Source organism: Ornithodoros turicata, chromosome 6 (assembly GCF_037126465.1).
Source record: "Ornithodoros turicata isolate Travis chromosome 6, ASM3712646v1, whole genome shotgun sequence".
Taxonomy (NCBI): domain Eukaryota; kingdom Metazoa; phylum Arthropoda; class Arachnida; order Ixodida; family Argasidae; genus Ornithodoros; species Ornithodoros turicata.
Window position 1 is genome coordinate 551337 of NC_088206.1, and position 20398 is coordinate 571734.

Below are 20398 nucleotides of genomic sequence, written 5' to 3' on the forward strand. Positions count from 1 at the left end.
AAATACACATCCCAAAAATTAATGTATGTTTCCTGTGATGTAATCGGAAGTTCATGCTCAGTCTTTAAATAGTCTCATTCAGATCATCCAGATATTCTGATATATAGATTGGATACAAGGCTAAAAATGTGCAACAAAATGTGTTCATGAAATTCCATTTTAAGTTTTCATTGTTACTTTCAAATGGCAACACAAGCAAAATAAAATGTCAATATAATAACTATATCCTTCTATGTACAGCCAGCGACGGTGAGGTAACTTCCAGAATGCCGCCTTGTTCTCCAGAACACCTTACTGCAAAAAATTTAACAGAGAGAGAGAAAGGCATTTTTTGGTTGACTTGGAACAAAATTAAACTTTAATCAAATTGCAGCATTATTATGCAACGCACTATGCAACGGGTCCACCTACACTCAACGCCTGTCTCTCTATAAAGCATTGGGTAGCCCTCAACAGGGCAGTTCTTTTTTTTTTTTACGTGTCTTATGCTGAAGTACAGAATGGTCACAAGTCATCATCCGAAGTGGCCATGAACTGCCTTTATTTCTGGAATCCGGATAGTCAAGGCAAGGTGGAATTGCATGTGCAAAATTGATCATAATAAGCAAGCATAAACGCAAAACTGCAGAAGGGGTGCGTAACCAGTGCTGTTCCACAGCTTATGCAAGAGTTGCCTGTTCACTGAACGTGGCTAAGCGTGAGAAACGGCTTTACAGAAAACGGCTACTTTACGAGAAACGGCTTACACACGACTACGTGAAGCGAAGCAAAAGAAGATAAGAGCGCGCGATACCCTTCGTAAATACGTTAAGAGCCAGAACGCTTTCAGGCATGTGTCGGCACAGTTCCTTTAGAAGTCGGCCCAGGACGCATATTGGTCGTGACGTTGCCCATCTGTGTGAGGCGGACAACGGCGAGGCCTTTCACCGCCACCACCCAAAACGATCGCGAAGGATGCTGATTTCCGTTTCATACATACCGGATGTCAGCTGCAGACCTTTCACTGCGTTGGCAGCTTTTCCTTGTAGCGCGGCCATGAGATAGTTCATTTTGCCGCTGAGAGATAGTTTGGGGTTGTCGTGGATAGTGGACTCCAGAACTGTTGCCATTGATGTCTTTTTTCGTCAAATTTCATTAGGTCCAATTTAGGAAGACGTACTGCCGCAAGCTCCTGTGTCTGCGACGTCCGTGGAGATTGAGGAACTTTGACGCTGCAGAATTATTCTATCGGTACTGGCATTGGGCGTTCCGGCAACCATTGACGGAACGTTGCTCGTTGCCAACAATAACTCCTTTACGTTGAACGTTATGGTGCCAATTCGGCTCCAATAATCTAATTCCCCGGTGTATTCATCTTCGAACTCATCCTCTGTGAGTAGGGTTTCTATCTTGCCGTCTACATCCCTAAGCGTAGTGTTGAGTCGATGAAGACGTCCTATTCGCTCCCTTAAATCAGACGGAGTGAGTCGGCAGCCCCAACACAAGGCTGTCCTATGGATATCCGATGTACGTCAGAAGTTGGATGTTGGGATATCCCGGGGATAACGAGTCTCGTCCGATATATGTACGCTGAGAGGTCCAAGTGAGAGACAGAAGGAATCCTCACTGGCGTCCGACAGATATCCAGCCCAACAACACACGGCTCTCCTAAGGATATCCGATGTATGTCTGAGGCTGGATGTTGGGATATCCGAGAGATAATGAGTTTCGTCCAATATATGTACGCTCACACGTCCGAGTGAGACAGAGAAGGCGTCCTCTGGGACGTCCGAAAGATATCCATACGGACGTTAAGCAGACGAGGGAGGGACGTTTTATGGATATTTCTTCCAGCTAATGCTCCTACTAAAGCAGGCATAATATATTCTTAACTTTAAAGCACACATGCTAAATTACTAATGTGAATAATTAATCAAACGAAATTATTGCACCGTGTGCAACGCCGACGACCAATCGCCAGAAGGAGTTCGAATAATACCGAGCATTTGCTCGAATTCTCAATCGGAGCATGTGCTCGGATTACTTTTTAGCGAATGCGAGACGTTCTCGTACGAAACGACGAGGTCGAGCGTGCATGGGAGGTCCAGTGGTATCGATGAAATGAGTCACAGTGTGGTTAACGGGATGCTCAGTGTTGCACGGCCGCAGGAAAAATGGGAACTCCTGTAGAATACCGTCGTACTGTTTGGAGGGACTGCAGAAGAGAGAGACGATTGGGAACTGATTGGTGGCACCGAAGTCAACTGATGCGCGCCTTTGTTTCTGCGTCCCACAACACTCGCTTCATGTTGACTAAGAGACCAAAGTGGCTCACGAAGTCCGCTCCAAGAAATGTACTGGAGGTCGTCTACGAAGAACATCAAAGAGAAAGACCGACGAAAACTAAGATTCAAGGTAAGGGAATGCTATCTGTGGGATGCTATGTAAGGGAATGAATCTGTGCGTAGCAATGGGCGTGGCATTCACGGCTTGCAGGGTGCGAAAAGTCTGTTGCCGACGACGGCGAAAAAAAGGAAGGTACCACACCTACATCTGCCCCGGTGTCCACCAAAACTTAAGTCCTGAGTTTTTGTCCGTGACCGTGTCCGTGACCGTGAACAGGCGGGTACACGATGTGCCAGAGTCACAAGCCGCCATTTTTAGTGACTGGCGTGGCCATTTCCCTGTAAGGTGCAAGGCTGGATGCACTTGCGTGCTCTTGTACGAAAGCGATGACACACCAGCATAGGCCGGCAGGAGATGAGGAACGGTGGTGACATGGTTGCAGCTGCTGCGGGGAACTGGAAGAACTGCGTCGTAGGGTCGCAACTTCCAGCTGTAGCGCCGCTATTTGATCGGATTTGAGAAATGTCGGCAGCACGCCTTGTACTGGCCGGCATGGTGAAGCCCGCGAAGGGCTATATATGCACGCTACGTTAACTGGAAGGTGCCATTTCCATAAGTCGGTCAGCGATATTGGAGAGATCGCTGAGGTTCATAATGCCAGCGGCACCCAAGACCATGGAAACACTCGCTGGTACCCTCTGGAGAAACAATTGGTGGAGTAGGGAGTCGCCGAGGACATCAGGTCGGTCGCAAAGCAGCTGGCGGCGGAGTAACTGTGACGTGGTGCAACCTCCAACTCTTCTTGCGTTAACAGACGTTGGAAACGTTACTGCTCGGACGCACAAGTTCGGCGAATGAGTTCTGCCTTGAGGTGGTCGTATGACATGTGAGCTGACCATGTTCCCGAACTCCGTGGCCTCAGCTGGCGAGAGTGTCGCGACCACATGGTAGAATTTTGTGAGCTGGTTGGTAACGCCTCTGAGGGCAAGCTGTGCTTCCGCTTGCCCTGATTAGACTATAGGTTCTGCAGGCCAGAAAGAAGACAGCTTCAGTGACACAGCAGCGACGTGAGGTATAGACAAGGGAGGTTCGCCTAAGAAGGGAGCATGATGAGGTGCTGACGTAGGGACTTGACTAGAATTTGTGGCAGCGATGGCTCAGGAAAAGCTGTGGTAGCAGGGCCTTCGAACGTACAAGGGAATGTGCCAGTAGCCATCGTATAAGCGAAAAAAACGCTCAACGTCACTCAACAGTTCAACGTCGGCAACGACGATGAGGGCTTGAAATGTCGGGTCCTATCACGTTCCGTGTCCGCAGTTCTTCAGAGAAAGTGGCGAAGGTCCACAGGTGCGTGATTAACTATTTTTAATGTCCGGCTTGGGACAAAAGTTTACGGAACACGGCACTGGCGTATTTCTTCATAGGAGCTGTCCCGTGCTAAAAATGGGGAAGTGGTCGAATAAGAAAAGCATGACCGTCTGTGCTATCGATGCTCATTATTTGTGTCCGTTCTTGGTTGCTGCTAGGGTATTTCTCCGAGGGGGAAAAAAGCGACACCACTAGTGTTCCGTAAACTTTTGTCCCAAGCTGACCGATTAGGCTGAATGGTGAAGATCAGCTAGGTGAACTGAGGAATGTTTCTTCTCGCGCTGGGTAGCGGTGTCAGACATCGCCCGCCGGAATGAATGTGCCGCCTTGAATGTGGCTGAGGATGCGGCTGCTACACTATGATGACGGTGTCGCTCCTTCTGATACTCTGTTTGAATTGGAACCACACTAAAGAACTTTTATCTTTTATTCGCCACGATCTCTACACACGACAAACCATCGATGATATGAAATCTACAACAGCCAAAATGCGTTGAAATATTTGACGTCCAACACGAGATTCTATTCCGTAATGCAGGTCTAATACTTACCACACCTCAAAAGATTCCTTTGTTACACGATCACTTTGTCCGATGAGCGCCTTGAGCGGTGATGAGCGCCTTTCACCAAGCATCTATAGCGTCTTTTTATGGTGTAACCGTGGTGTGACTGACTGAGAATATATTTAAGTAGTAGCTCAGTTATATGACGCTGTTGGTCTATGTACACAGATAAGTAGCTTGTGACGCACGGATCTTGTGAAAGCAACCAGAATGACAACCACGATCGGAGAACCAGTTTCACTGCACTCATGGCATCAGGGTTGGCGCCACTAGACGATGTTTCGCTTCCCCTGTGTCTTGAGCCTAGCGTAACTGCCGTCGGTGCTCTTGGAAGAAAAGAAAAAACGATTAGAATGCTATGTTTGTCCCCTGTACACGGCATACCATTCCTGCCCTGTCCCAAGGAATGTCGTAGGCTTCTTCAGCTGGCTCCATAGTAGGAGCATAGGATCCCCGAGCGTATCCACTAACCAAAGGAGTGCCTGAAAAACACAATTAAGAAATGCGCATTAAAACTCGTTTCTCTTTTCTTCTTTTTTTTTTTTTTGCGGGGGGGGGGGATTGCTCTGTACCTGCAGGGACCTCCAAAACCGATGCGTGTAATAATTTCAACTATGGATAAGTTTTTCCACCAGGGCTTATTTCCGCATGATTCCCCGAGTCAACCTGAAAGATACCCCGAGATGCCCCCGATGCAGCCTCGATGCAGCCTCGAAGCAGGCTGATGTCAAGGTAAGTACTGCATAGCCAGTGTTGCCAAGGCTGGTTCGACTATCCCTCCAAATGGACCCAGAAAAACTTATAGAATTCGGACAAAAACCCCCATGTATAGAATTTTCCTCAGAAATGACGCTGTCACGGTAAGAGTTTACAGATGTCGACGCGCATACTTTATGAAAACACCCACTGTGCATCTCAGCTGTCGAGAAGAGGAGCGTGAAATATATTTGTCTGCGAACACAACTGGCCTGCTGAAACAAGAAAAATATGTAAAAAAGGCTATAGTGTCTCCCTTGGGGAAGGACATATCTAGACGTGTGCCAGAAGGTGGGTAGTAGCCTGTGCTACAACAGAGGTTGACGTGAATACGTCTTTCTTTCGCCAGTTACATGGCCAGCAAGTTAACATTTATTTACAGAAGAGAAACTTACAGACTACTCAATAACTAGCGGTTAGCGCACGTTACAGAGGATGTTTACAGAAGTGAAACCTATCAAGTACTCGAAGCTTAACCGCACACACGCTATACTATACTAGATGACCGCCTAAACATAAGATTATGCAGCATTCGGCGATGATACATGAAGTGGATCGCAAACGGGGTGATAGCGACAACAAGAACCCTAACAAAAGCCGATCGATGCAGACAGTGCGGGTATTGCTGAGAGTCAGAGGTAGGTACGCAAAAGCCAACTAGAGTTGCATGTAACTCAGCAGCGCCCCGTTCTGTGAGACCTCAACTTTAAAGTCGCCGGTACGCATGATCGACACGGAAGTGTCTGGCGTTGCATTGCGTATCACCGTGTGAATGGAGTCGCTGTAGCGACCACAGAGCTTAAAAGAGAAAGATCTCTATGTCGACCCTCGGCACACCGGGGTGTATGTACACGCTGTACATCAGGAACTTGAAGTTATTCACGGTGACCTCGACCATGCAGATGTCTGCGACGGAACCTCGCTCCAAACGAGAGTAGTCGTGGACAACGGGCACGCACCGTGGGGCAACGCCGCGAGCCCTCTGCGTGGCGGCAGATGTCACGGGTGGGTATTGCGGGAGGCCTACAACTCATAGCCTTCCACTCCCATGGGATCGTCCCATCAGCGGCAGCGCCCAAGTCCGCCTCTCAGTAAGACTCCACCCTGCGAGTGAGAGTGGACAGTCTGCCACTCAATCCGTTGGAAGCAATCGACAACGCGGTACCGACAACGGATTGCGCTTCAGTTTCGACATGATCACGTCGATCATCTTGTTTGTACATGTACCAAGTGACAGGGCTCTCGTTCATGAGATCGCAGCGCGTGACTTGCCTGACATCCTCGCACGGACCGCTGAGACGATAGAGCTATAGCTTTGCCCATTTGTTCTCACTGGCACTCATGGTGAGGTACACCCTCCTCTGCCCACCTCTGTGAGGCCGACAACGGTGAGCTCTTTCGTTAGCAACACCACCACCACACATCGTCCAATCATCGCAATCCCATCGTCAATCCCATATCATCGCAAAGAGGTCGCGCTTCTCCGCCCAGTAGTTGACGGAGCTCGGTATCGATTTCAAGAACAAGAAGCGCCGCACAAGTTTAGGAATTGACGATCTTCTAGCATGCGCCCTGTGACATCCTCCGTCGACGCCACACATCGGAAGGCGTTGCGTATGCCATCCATCGCTATTCATAGGATGTGCTGCGGCGTAGCCTCGCCTGTCGCTGCGACTTATCTTACTAGTCGATATCATGTACGGTGTAACGCTGACGTTAAAGTTGAACCGCCTCGTTACATCGTGGTAGATGGCCGGGAACGACAGCTCTTCGGCGTCCGTGTCGTAGGTGATATTGAACGGCGTGTTCCGTTGATCGGGGGCTATGCCGAGATACTGTTCTTCATTCCAGAGCGTGGTGTGTTGCCTCGCTATCAACCTTCTGACTTCACGTCCGCCAACGCCTCTATCATCTCCCATCGGTCACTACCGTTTGTACAATCGTACCCACCACCAGCTTGTCGCCATCGCCCAGTGCCGCAAAATCCATAGGTATGTTACATACTATTTCTAGAGAGGCACCTCACACACTGCTTGACAACTGCCTTCTGACGAACCCACTAAGGTACGTGGACCTGTGTATGAGGTACTTGATTATATTCACACTGAAGGCATAGTCGTCGTCAAGCGAGCGGTGCAACTGGGCCAGGAATGTAGTTCACGTCGACCGGCACGATCACTTGGCCGATTATCGCGTAATTGCGCTCGTGCCTCAGGCTCCGTATCTACATGAAACACAAACGAGGTGACACCAGTCTCTCGGCTATTGGATCCAACGAAGAGAGGTTACTGAGTTCAGCGGATACCGAATCTCGTTAGTGACAGACATGGTGGGCACCTTGCCATCGTCCAAGGATCGCTTACAGGTCGCGTACACTTTGAACGATGCCTCGTTACTTTAAGGAAACATTGATCTTAGTGTCCCGTAGTGTTTCTCCTTCGTGTTTTTAAGGTAACACCGGAACTATACACGCGATCACACACATTATACACGCATCACGGAACTCGTTCGAAGTAAAACTCGTTGTTGAAATGTGTATCCGCCTCACAACACGCCGACATAGTATAGTCGCGCGCGATCCCGAACTTCCCACGCCTCCAGGTGGTCCATGCTGACCGACTAGGGTATCGGTGGCTCCGTCTGGATGACCCACGTCCGTCGGATCCCGTTCTGTCGTGGTAGCTCTGTCTCCCGCACCTCTGGATCTTGCCGAGGTCGACACGCCGAAATATCGTTGCCGCACATCGACGTTTGTGTGAACCCCGTGCCTCCCATGGGTCCCTCTCGCACGACTTTCTTCCTCAATCGGGAGAGCCGACTGCAGGGAGACACGATCTTCGCCCTTGGCGGCTCATATGGGCAGCAAAGCCCAACGGCGGCCCAACTGGCAGGCAGATCAGCGCCTACTCCAATCATATCCATCCTGCAAGCACGTGACCCTCTGACGTTCAATAAGCACCGCCCTCCCTGCGCTTCTCATGCGTGCGGTTTCGGTTCATTTACGTACCGAAATTCGGCGATGAATATTTCCACGCACGTGATCGTTTCGTGATAGTTAAAAAGTATAATGCTTCTCAGCGAGGACTGCCTTCCATTCTACTCACTCACTTTTGCCTCTAATTAAAGGGTTAATTAATGATTTTTGGGCAATTCGTGATCTGACAGTCACATGGTCTCTTCGAGAGAATGTCACGCCTAGCCGTATAAACGGTACCTTTGCTGTACTCACAGCTTTTATAAAAATATTTAACGAACGAAAAACACCCCGTATTTAATCGTCTCAGCACCCCAGAAATGCCATTAATACGCCTAAATATTTATACATGTTCAACGAAGTCGCTGCATTCCTCCAGCTTGTGCAGCGGTTGCTTCTAAAAAATTGTTAACCGTAAGTTGTTTCGACGGACGCCGCCGACGGAATTTTTTGTGTCGTAGTATTGCATCAAAAGCTGGTTCACATTGCTGCGTTTTACGCTTGCGTATAAAGCTTGCGTTTACGTGCTTTTGATCGCGGAACGTGTTCACGTAATCGACATCATTGCGTTGTAGCGTTACGTTCCTCCAGTCGCGAGTCTGGACCAATCAGCGCGCTATACGTGCGAGGGAGAGCAGCGGCGTGGACAACAAACGTGACGGACGCGTAACGAAATTATAATCAAGGCTCTATGGTAGCGCTAAATGTTGCAAGAGGCGCAGAAATGTAAATATCATAGCAGCTGCTGAGAGAAGACGAGGAAGTAAGTGTGTGTCGATGCATGCGGGCTGTAAGCGGGCATTCCTTTTCGGGTTGCTGTATAAAATGCAATAAATAGGTGTTTTGGAATCGTTATCTTGATTTACCATAACGACATTATATGTATAACGCGTGCGGAGCATGAGTACGGATCGAAGAATGAAACGGGTCAGTTTTTTTAAGCGGGTGACGGTGCTGCCGGCACTCCCGGCGTTCGGAGCATAGTTTGAACGAGAGGGTCGCTCCAAAGCTCTAAAAGAGGTGAATGAGTTCCCGGCGTTCGCGGCTTTCGGTCATGTAGTGTGAACATAGCACTAGAATGAGCTTTAAGTCTAAAAGTAATCCATTACCCAAAATTGTAATCAGATTACTTGAAAAATTACGTTCTCGCAAAACTAATCGACTGCTCGTAAAATTACTTGAAAAGATAACTGTAACGCGTTACGTACAAGCCACACACGAGCCGTCCTTCACCGCGGATCACCTCAGAGTGACGAGGACGTCGATCAGGAGCATAGCTACTCGCTTCCAAGACAGCTGATATTTCAGTGAAACTCAACTGCACATCAAAGTTAAAAAGGGACGCTTCTCCCTTCCACCGTACTTGAACCACATTACTCACATTATCCCAGGTTAGTAGTTGCGACTGTTAGTAGCAGCGACAGTTAGTTGCGAGGGCTGAAAATCTGCTATCCGTATCGCTTACCTGGCGGTGGTTTTGTGTAACCATAGCATTCAGAACCGTACATATGCCTGTACGCGCCTGAAAGTGAACAATATACATATTGATCATATTGCTGTGGCAAGGGTGACCTACAGCGTTATGAACCGAAGGCTTGTAGGAAACGACTGAAAAAAAAAAAAAGCTAGGAGAATATTCTAACAGCCTCCAGAAGTTTTATCATGGAAAGGTGCGTTGGGGATAAAGTTTAAAATGACGTACTTTTCTGAATGATGGTTGCCCTTTTCAGGCACGCCCAGGCAATCACAACTGCAGTAATAATGACCGTGAAAGAGGCGGCGACGGGCACCACGAAGTAGGTACGGTAGTAGAAAGGAACTTGACTTTCCGTTGTCACTTGCAGCGGTCTGCCGTCTGAAAAGAAGGTACGTGGAGAAAACTTTTCAATGTCACCGGCATTCTTCAGCCACCAATAGCCGCGTTTACATGAATACGACACAGGCTTATCGAATCGAGTCGGAACGAAGACGATGCACCTGTTCTTCCTTCGATGCGCATCTACATGAGAACGCATAATGCAGTTCCCGTGGTATAGTGGTGAAGATGACGCGGGTTCAAATCCCGGCTGTGCTGCCTCAAGTCTTCCCTGGGCCAGACTTTCTAGACGTATGACTGCACAGTTCCCTCGAAGTCGGCCCAGGACGCATACTAACACCCCTGTCGCCCACTCCTTCGTACTGTCATCCTCCACGTCTGTACGCCGCTCACAGTCAAAGTTGCTTCGAGGCGATCAGACAGATGTTTAGCGGATTGAATTGGATGCGCTCACTTAGACTGTTGCTGTCCTTGACGTCGCACCTTCCTTCTCAACTATCGCACAAAGAGTGCTATCCTTGCCGCTACGTTGAGTGTGGCCATACATAATACAGAAGAATGCATTGGATTATTTCACTTATCGTAGTACGTGATGGGAGTTCAGTTGATGGAGACTGCCCGATATGCCTACGCCAGGAAACAATAAAATGGCGCCCCAAAACCTTCAATGTCAGAATCGTGACTGTCAAAGAGGACTAAAAGGTACCCATGTGGGAAGTTCCACTAGGCTACCATACAGTCTACAGGGGACAAACGTTGTCTAAATTCTTGTCGCATTCACATACCCGATAAATGCGTGACGGCTGGCAAATTATGGGAGAAGTCACCACGCCCATACATGTTGTAGGCGGCCAGACGGAAATTGTATCTTGTTCCGCTGCGCAGGTCCCGTAGCGTGACGGTGTCCTTGTTTCCCGGAAGATGAAGATCGGACCGCTGGCCGTCGTCCGTTCCGTACTGGATGACGTACTCTGTCGTGGTCAAATGCACGTCACATTGATGAGTCTATTTCTGAAGGGATGTACTTACGAATAACGGGTACTGCAGGCTGCACTGTGTTCCAGTTGAGGCTCACCGATGAGGATGTGATGCCTGTCACACGGACGCTTGGAACAGATGGGGGATCTGCGAACATTTTGTTCCTAATGATAAGCACTCGTTGTCCCAATGGAGCTCACCTCCATTGAGTGTAGCGCAAGAGACTTGTCCAGAAGCAGGACCAGGACCGACGTCATTGAAGGCCTTCGCCATGAACGTGTACATGGACGCTGCCTGAAGCCCAGTGAAAAGTTTGTGTTTCGAGTTTCGGCTCACGGACTCGTGACTGAATGGTGTCCCATCCAGCTTGTAGCTGATCTGGTAACCTCGCAGCTCGCCGTTCAGCTTGTCTGCCGGAGGAGGCTGTGGAATACATACTGCTCAAAATAATGGGGTCCTACAATGTTAGACGAAAAGGGACAGCTTGGGACAAAAGCTTGCGGAACACCGGGATGTCTTATTTCTCCATGGTAGCGACATCCTGGCAGCAGACAGGAGCGGGCACACATACTGAGAGATGGGCAGGATCACCCGTTTCTTATTCGACCTCTTCCTGATAACTACCAGAGGCCGCTCCGATGAAGAAATACGCCAGTGACGTGTTCCGTAAAGTATTGTCCTAAGCTGTACGTGCTCTTGTCGTTTCGTTTGCTGTTCAGAGAAGGTGAAACGATCTCTACGATAAGGGGTAACGCATGCCTTCGTACACTTTCATCCGCGGAAGGTTTTTAAACGACATAAAATGGGCGCAGTCACCAGCACACCTAAATTTTTCTTTTTTTAATAAATGGGTCTGCTCGTACCCTTATGCGATTTTCTCTTCCACTTCCTTTTGTTGAGTGCTGTTCGGCAACTCACAACAACCGTGGCAGCACGTTTTCAATGTACGCTTCACAAAGGAATCTCCTCATTTAATACCTCTGGCATTAAGTTCACCACAGGGTCAGATAGGTTCGTATCAGTCTTTGTTCGGGGGACTCTGTTGGGGCTGCATACCCTCGGGCTGCATGGTAGTGCTAGTGGTAGGTGTCTTGAGTGGTAACTACGCAAGTAACATCGCCGATACTGAGCGAAAGGTAAGCTTGTCTTGCTTCTCCACTGTCCTTCTAGTGAGTCCATTTTCCCCTTGTATCGGTCCTTGGACGTTGAACGCGGAGCTTTCAACATGCGTCAGAACTTGCTGTGACCTTTCTGCTTCGTGTTTATTGCGACCTGTGTGCGGTGGTGATGCACAGTGATATTAATCAACCAATCGGTTTGTATTGCAAGTTTAACGTGCGTTCATCGTTCTGTTCTGTTTTCTGTCCATGTGGATATTCTACCTTCTCTCTTTTGACTGCTTATTTGGTATTTCCTGTAACACTATGGAAGGAGCATATATTTACGGTATTCCTCCTAGAAGAAGGTAAAACGAGTATCCCCTGAGGGGACAAGCGATTTATTACTTTCGAGTAATACCCCTGTCACGTGGCAAAGTGAATGTCATTCCCAACGAATGACAGTTACGTTGAATATCATTTGCTCGACCAACATGAAGCTACACGGCAAAGAAAGCTGTTATTCGCCAATGACGACGATCCGTGAAATATTGTCACCGTGTTATATGTGAATATTGGTTATTGGCTTATAAATTTACTGTCTACTTTAAAGATTATACCTCTGATCGTTTTTGCCACAACTAAACCAACTAAAATATTTGTCTCGCTTTGACGATCGTGGAAGGCAGAAGTACGTAACCGAACTCCAATCGACAGGGAAGATGACGGTTATAGAACGGCTGTATCGGACTCTATGGTGTTTGGGCATGGCACGGATCAGCTTGGCAAAACGAGTTGACTGGGAACGAGAGTAGTTTTTGAAAATTGCATTAAAGAAACAAAGAATCACTGAAAAACGTATCACACAATAACTTTCCATTCACGTTTTTTTTTCTCTTTTTTTATGCCTAATATTGTTGTTTTTGCTACCTCTTTGCCGTCGAGGGTACGCAGCTCTTTTGCGAGAGGGAAAAGCGAATGAGCTCCCCAAACTTTCTCAAAATTCCTTTTGGTGTCACCCTGTGGCACTGAACGAATGTTACTCGCTGGGGATAACACTCAATTTGCTGCGTGACACAAGTTTCAAAATACAATTGGCCCTGCAACTGCATATATATTTAACATGAGTAATCTAAGGAGGACGAGTCTAGAGCCACTTAAGTTGGACTCGAGCTGATGGCGACGTTCCTGATTGATTTATAGGCACAATGAGTTTGTACAGCAGGTGCTTGAAATACAACTCACGTCCGTGATGGCACTTACGCTGACAAACATAAATAAAAACCTATATTGACTACAAGCAGCGAATGTTGGGGGCTCAATCGGCGTCATGCGAAGCCTCGTTGTCGTCTGTCTGCTGGTTTTACTCGTACCCATCATTTGGGCGGCTAAGAAGCGCAGAAACTACTACGGTAAGTATGGTCAGTGTCTTTCGCGATACTTCTTTTAATCTCCCTTCGATGACAGAACATGGAAAACACCGTGGAAATATGCCTCCAGGGATGGATAAGGAAGACCTAATGCGACTATGCTTCTTGGAATGCCCGGGAATTTGTCGCATGAGGCCGTCCGAGGTGGATAAGGTGTGTCGACGTCATTGCATGCAATTTTGCCACCTCAAGGATTAAAACCGATTTGCGTGGTCAGGCTGGTTCATTCCAATAAGCACCGAGCTAGAGGTGACTATTCGTGTTTTTCATGCGCTGGGGTCCGCAAAGTCAATTTTATGCGGTGAAACTAGTACGCTTTTGCAGCGCTTAGAGTATCTGGATGGTGTGACCTCCGAGGGTGTCACGACTAACACCACACAGTTTCAGTAACTGTTGACTCTCAGTTCAGTAAAGTAACTCTCTTTTTCTTGTTTTTTGTTGTTGTCGTTTTTTTAATGATGAAGGTTTTGCTGGCTTTTGGGAAGGTTTTGGGCAGCCTTTCGAGTATTTCGGTCAGACTAGAATATTTTCGACGTTTCGGTGGGATGTAGTTTTCAGACCCCACCCTGGCTGCTCCACTGCGCGAAGTGTTACCCACAATGTTCGAGATATTTTCTTACAGCGTCGCTCAATGATTGCGGCTTCGCATGAAGTCAGAGTGCGTTCGCTGCGCGTGTATGGCCTGTGATTGCGAGCCGTACTACAGCCGTACTTCGCCTTCGCCACTCTCTTTACCGTTACAAAGGCGTTTGCATTTCAATATGCACTGTGGTGCAGTGCCGAAAGCAATGCCTTTGGATGCATGATTTATATCTGTGGTGCAAGCCTTCTTTGTTGTGTGCCCCTGAACGAAGGCGGCTTTATTTTACCGTGTGATCCGTAATACAGTTATCAGATTTTGTCAGATATTGGGTTCTCTTCTAAGGATGCGGGCCTGGCCAGCCGAAAAATGGCGGCTCTTGTCAATCTCTAGTCCAAGTTCAACTGCCACCGTTCAGTTGTAGTACAAGGCCTCCATGGCCTTGTCTGGGGCAAAGCCGACGAGGGTTTTACAGACATAGCCCGTCTTCCGAGGAGTGTGCGATTCGTCAAATAGGGCGGTGGAAAGGATTGTAAGCCAAGAGCGTGACAGGTCCTCGTGCAAAGTACACTAAACCTCAGTCGAACAGAAAAGCCTAAAAGCGCACTGGTCGTTTCGGGTGTAACGCCGGTGTCACCACACCAAAAATATCGCCGGTGTCGCTTGCTTCCACTGGTAAAGTGGCTACGAGAGAACAGCGCGATCCTCTGGAAGCGATTTACGATGGATGAAGTTCATGGAGGCTTCTAGTAGGTTAGGCTGCTTCATCTAGGCAACAACCTATGACCAGCTTCGAAACAGCGTTCGGCTTTTTGTCGACTCCCGCACCATCTAGCGTGTTCGGCTGGGTGCTCTGTGCTACACTGCACTGAACCAGCACGGCCACACGCTCTGCACGAAAAGGGCTAGCGCAATTCGCCATTAGGTCGCCTGCAAGGGACATGTGCTGTCTGTCGCAAGTGTTGAGCAACTGCTGTCTCCTCAAGCGCCGGCCGACAAAATCGACTGCCAGTATCCACCAGGTCCACGATGAAAGATCGATGCACCGCATTCCACGGCTACCCTATATTTACGTCGTCTTCTCGATGGCTATTAACCACAACACTAAATGATGGTGAAGTGACGATTACATGGGATGTCTCCATTGGTAGCCACAGGACCCTACCCCACTTCACAGAGGTTAATATGACACGATTAATAGTGAGCGCGAAGCGACGACTGGTCTGAGTTCTGTTTAGAGCTGATCGATGAGGCGAGTAGCTTGCACGAAAGAAACAAGGGAGCGAACAGCCCGGCACTGATGCGCAGGGGAGCTCCACGGGCCAAGTACGTTGGACTAGCTGAATGGTCTATCGTCAAGGAGCTCAAGTTGGCGTCGGAACACCCGGCGTTGACAAGTGTATCGGTCACAGTCCTCGACGCGATGGCTATCAGACGACGGAGCAGGTACAGCATTTTCGTGAATATAGGGCGGTACTCGTTCGACAGTTTTTCCAATCGAATGGTCGCGAGCAAAAGTAGCCGTCTGCTGAATCGGAACGGTTCGCGCTGGTTCATAAAATGCAACCGAATGCACCTCAGTCACACTGAACGACAATGGCATAGTTTCCGCATGGTAGTTGCCGAGGGATATTCCCAGTTTCTCTTTTTTTTGGGGGGTGGGGGGTGGGGGAGGCTCCTAGGGGTGAGGTGACGCCCATATCTACTGCTTCTGTGGCGTTCGTTTGTCCTTTCTCGGCAGTATATTGTCGGGCTTGCAAGGTTTTTGGGGGTGTTATGGGGAGCTGGGAAAATCCCTGTTCAGTTGCTGCGCAGCCCATCTCAAGTTGGCTCCCGCGGGAGATGGGCATGATGACGCTCTCAAAATGGTTTATGCAGTCCTCTCAAATCTAGGACATTCATCCAGACTGTTAATCTAGAACGATGAGACTTGCGTCAGATTATAGCGAAATCACACGGAAAAGAATACAAGGTTTTTTCCCTGTATACTTTCGTTAAACGATAGCTACACGTCTATCCCTTGTCGAGCAGAGCTTTCTAATGTTTGTTGGTACGCCACCGACAGGAATTATGCACAAACGTTGGACCTACCTCCCAGACGACTTTAATGCTCTTGGTATCGATGGCTTCACATTTGACGTTCATGGGTGGTGCTCCGGGAGCTGTAATGGATGTCGTCCATTGACAAAAGGCGACATTCTGGCTGCCACTCACCTTCCGAAGCTGTTGTGAATGACACAATGTCAGAAGGATCGCCAAAGCCCACGGAGTTTTCCGCAAGTACCACGGCTGCGTACTCGGTACCAGGATGCAAGTTGGACACTGTCAGGGAGGCTCGGGAACCGTCCACTTCCCGTTCTTGAAGTACGCTACCTTTGCCTGAAAATTACTTATTACATTATTGCACGTTAAAACGTAAAAGGGCGGCAAAAAAGTGGGACACTATTTCTTAGACAAGAAACGGGTTCGATTTCTCGTTTTGCAGACACAAAAGTATTCCCTTGAAGCAGCGCAGTTCTACGTGTATAACCAGCAAAATTAATTTCTTACGTGTTTCAATGTATAACTGTCTCGCTTCCTGTTAACAAGAATAACCTAAGTACAGACAGAACTTACCAGACTTTTTCCAGTATCGGATGAGGTACCTGGTGACCTGCTTGCTGGGTTGGGACCATTTGATCTGAACCTGACGACTGCCGCGCTCGGGAACCACCACGTTGCTCGGACTTGCCGGCGGTTCTAAATAAGACCAATCTTGTTAAACAAGATGTAGTTTCGCTTCTCTGGAAATAACCGCCCTTATGTGGTGCGTAAAAATGGCGAGTCTTTCGTGAAACACCGCAAGACCTTTCCTTTCAATAAATATATCCCCCCCCCCCCCGCAAGACGTCAACCGATTTATTTTCTGCTGAAAGTATTGTCCCTCGCGTCTGTTCCGGAACGAGAGGGAAATGGTTTACCGAGTACAACCAAACTGAACACGTCTCTGGTCTCTCCATAATTATTCTTAGCGACGCAGTAGTATTGGGTGGCATCGTCTTTGACCGTGTTATGAATGACGAGCACGGACTGGACCCCGTTGAGAGTGACGTCTTCGTGGCTTTCGTACCTGGAAAATAATTCAATGCCCATATACTTGTCAATCACACAAGATATTTTCTTTTCCCACGTGACTTTGCTCGCGCGTTTCTAAGTAAAGCCCATTCCTAAGTATGACTAGGATCATTTCTCGTGGTTCTTATACATTGTTTTTTCGTGAACGCCGCCATATTGAAAGCGCGACGCCGTCCAGCACGGGGAACACCTGTTTACCGGACAAGTCAGAAAGAAGGAAAGCACACGTGCTGTGTGCTTCCTCCTTGGTATCGCTTTCCCCCTCTCTGGCTTGTGCTGGTTGCGAAACGGTGTATGGTACAGTGCTGGACAAAAGTTTACGGAACGCGCGAGCGGTGTATTTTCTCCTCCGTGCGACACCCTAGCGGCGAGCGGAAGCGGGCCAGTTCACTCGTTCAGAGGAATGGGCGAGTGCGCTGGTTGCGACACACTGCGGTAGTTTCGGTATCGCTTGAATGTGCCGGCGAAGTGTTTTGGATTGGTGTCGCTACCGGCGCACTCCTTTCCTCCCTCTGAACGAATGAACGAGCCCGCTTCCGCCCGCCGCCAGGGTGTCGCACCGAGGAGAAAATACATCGCTCGCGCGTTCCGTAAACTTTTGTCCAGCACTGTACGTGACCTTCCCTAGTTCTCGTGCGAGCCATAGAAAGCGTAGCGCACTTCCCTCTCATATGGATGCCTGTTGCTATCCTGTAGAACTTGGGATAAACATTCTTACCTCTCAATTGACATGATAAGAGGTTTATTTCCTTTCTCCCACGTCACTACAAGAGGGTGCTCGCCCGTGACGTCACAAGCTATCTTTGCAATGTCGCCTCGCTTGACGGAAGCTTCACTTGTGCCTTTGGCAATCTTTGGAGGAACTGGAAGCAAAAATGTCACACGCCTTCCAATACTTAAGGCAATATTTACCGTGAACCGAGACCGTGATCGTTTTGCTCAGAGGTGGCGCGATGGAGTTGCTGACGTCACACCTGTACTGGCCGGCGTCGTCCGATTCCACAGCTCGAATAACGAGCGTTCCGTTGTCCAGAACCTTACGGCGCCCCAAGGAATGGACGTGTACAAAGTCTCGTCCTCCTGTTCATAGACGCAAAATTTTCTGCAAAGTGAATGATGAGCTTCCACGTGAATGCTCACCGATCTGCATTTTCCAAACGGTGTTCGGTTGGGGATATCCCACGGAACCACAGGGCAGGTACAGGTCCTTTCCTTCAATGGCCTCCGCATCATTAGGTTCAGTCGACCAGACGGGAGCAGCTGCGAGTGCGGTATCCGTACATTAGTATGCCATCATCTAGAGCAGGGGTCTCAAACACATGTGGCCCGCGCTCAGCCAGTCTGTCGCCCAAAGGCCCTTGATCACAAAACAGAAGAAAGCTGCCCTCCCACCAAAATTAATGAACGAACATTCGCAGAATTCGCGGTCACCCTCCCGTCGGCACGCTCCACCGCTATACCGAACTGCTTTGCGGGAAGCGACCTTACAGGACAGGAATACAATAAGAAATTGTGTTTACGCCAATTAACACTAAAACTGAATAAAAATTTGAAGATGTCATCGTCTAAGAAGTAAGAACAACATGTAAAGAACCCCTGGAAACAAGAATGGCAGTAGCAGAATGTACATCTAGTGCACCCAGGTCAAATGAATTTTAATGCATTGCGCCTATGGGGATTTCGTCGATTTTTGCACAGGGCCCATTTTTGGACTATGATTTTTCGACAAAGAAAGTAAAATTTTTGAAATGTCATCGCCTATTTTGAATCTGTACATCCTCCAGGCCACATATCAACCACCGCACGGTGTGTGAGTGTTAACCCTGATGCACCCTGGGCCTTTAAAGATGCGTCCCAGACAAGAATCTGTTCTTAGGCGTCCCGCGCACTAAGTTCTAGTATTATCGTAATACGCATGCGTCTAAACTCGGAAAGAGTTCGAAAGGCGAAGGGCTATTCCTTCCGGATATCCAAAGGGCACACCCGGGGTGCAACAGGGGAACGAGACCCGGGTCCGATACCCCGGGATATTTATATCAAGTTATCAATCAAAGTTGATCAAAATGTCACTTTGGCGTCAGGGACGGCCGTCAGGACGAGGATTTGAGCAAACGCGCCGACCGTGGGTGCAACAGGGGAACGAGACCCGGGTCCGATACTCTGGGATATTAATTAATAATACACAGACTAAATAATTAGATGATGACATCTCTGATATCAATTTTATATCAAGTGTTATTATCAATCAAAGTTGATCAAAATGTCAATTTGGCGTCTGGGACGGCCGTCTGGACGAAGATTTGAGCAAACGCGCCGACCATGGGTGCAACAGGGGAACGAGACCCGGGTCCGATACTCTGCGATATTAATTAATAATATACAATCTAAATAACTAGATGATGACATCTCTGATATCAATTTTATATCAAGAGTTATGATCAATCAAAGTTGATCAAAATGTCATTTTGGCGTCTGAGACGGCCGTCTGGACGAAGATTTGAGCAAACGCGCCGACCGTGGGTGCAACAGGGGAACGAGACCCGGGTCCGATAATCTGGGATATTAATTAATAATATACAGACTAAATAATTAGATGATGACATCTCTGATATCAATTTTATATCAAGTGTTATTATCAATCAAAGTTGATCAAAATGTCATTTTGGCGTCTGAGACGGCCGTCTGGACGAAGATTTGAGCAAACGCGCCGACCCTGGGTGCAACAGGGGAACGAGACCCGGGTCCGATAATCTGGGATATTAATTAATAATATACAGACTAAATAATTAGATGATGACATCTCTGATATCAATTTTATATCAAGAGTTATGATCAATCAAAGTTGATCAAAATGTCATTTTGGCGTCTGAGACGGCCGTCTGGACGAAGATTTGAGCAAACGCGCCGACCGTGGGTGCAACAGGGGAACGAGACCCGGGTCCGATAATCTGGGATATTAATTAATAATATACAGACTAAATAATTAGATGATGACATCTCTGATATCAATTTTATATCAAGTGTTATTATCAATCAAAGTTGATCAAAATGTCATTTTGGCGTCTGAGACGGCCGTCTGGACGAAGATTTGAGCAAACGCGCCGACCCTGGGTGCAACAGGGGAACGAGACCCGGGTCCGATACTCTGGGATATTAATTAATAATATACAATCTAAATAACTAGATGATGACATCTCTGATATCAATTGTATATCAAGAGTTATGATCAATCAAAGTTGATCAAAATGTCATTTTGGCTTCTGAGACGGCCGTCTGGACGAAGATTTGAGCAAACGCGCCGACCGTGGGTGCAACAGGGGAACGAGACCCGGGTCCGATAATCTGGGATATTAATTAATAATATACAGACTAAATAATTAGATGATGACATCTCTGA

At 48.1% G+C, this 20398-nt stretch overlaps 1 protein-coding gene and 1 long non-coding RNA gene across 17 annotated transcripts in view; one reads left to right on the forward strand and one right to left on the reverse strand.

The window, feature by feature from the left end:
- Window positions 1–4106: 4106 nt before the first annotated feature.
- The window catches only part of LOC135398749 (cell adhesion molecule DSCAM-like), a 104467-nt gene continuing 88175 nt past the window's right edge, over window positions 4107–20398 (reverse strand). For 14 of the 16 annotated variants that reach the window (XM_064630166.1, XM_064630162.1, XM_064630161.1 and 11 more), the window contains 14 exons: window positions 18142–18261; window positions 17914–18081; window positions 17720–17864; window positions 16848–16996; window positions 16504–16626; window positions 16102–16266; window positions 15979–16049; window positions 10981–11203; window positions 10832–10927; window positions 10588–10773; window positions 9689–9841; window positions 9452–9508; window positions 4641–4738; window positions 4107–4582 (listed from right to left, as the gene is read on the reverse strand). In XM_064630166.1, coding sequence (XP_064486236.1) covers window positions 4526–4582; window positions 4641–4738; window positions 9452–9508; window positions 9689–9841; window positions 10588–10773; window positions 10832–10927; window positions 10981–11203; window positions 15979–16049; window positions 16102–16266; window positions 16504–16626; window positions 16848–16996; window positions 17720–17864; window positions 17914–18081; window positions 18142–18261 — 1811 coding nt within the window. In that variant the 3' untranslated portion in view covers window positions 4107–4525. The remainder of the gene's footprint in view (window positions 4583–4640; window positions 4739–9451; window positions 9509–9688; window positions 9842–10587; window positions 10774–10831; window positions 10928–10980; window positions 11204–15978; window positions 16050–16101; window positions 16267–16503; window positions 16627–16847; window positions 16997–17719; window positions 17865–17913; window positions 18082–18141; window positions 18262–20398) is intronic. The other 2 variants (XM_064630151.1, XM_064630167.1) reach the window with 1 other exon arrangement.
- Window positions 13171–16662, forward strand: LOC135398751 (uncharacterized). The gene is made up of 3 exons (XR_010424129.1): window positions 13171–13289; window positions 13345–13556; window positions 15953–16662. It is a non-coding gene; the product is annotated as an uncharacterized LOC135398751 (long non-coding RNA).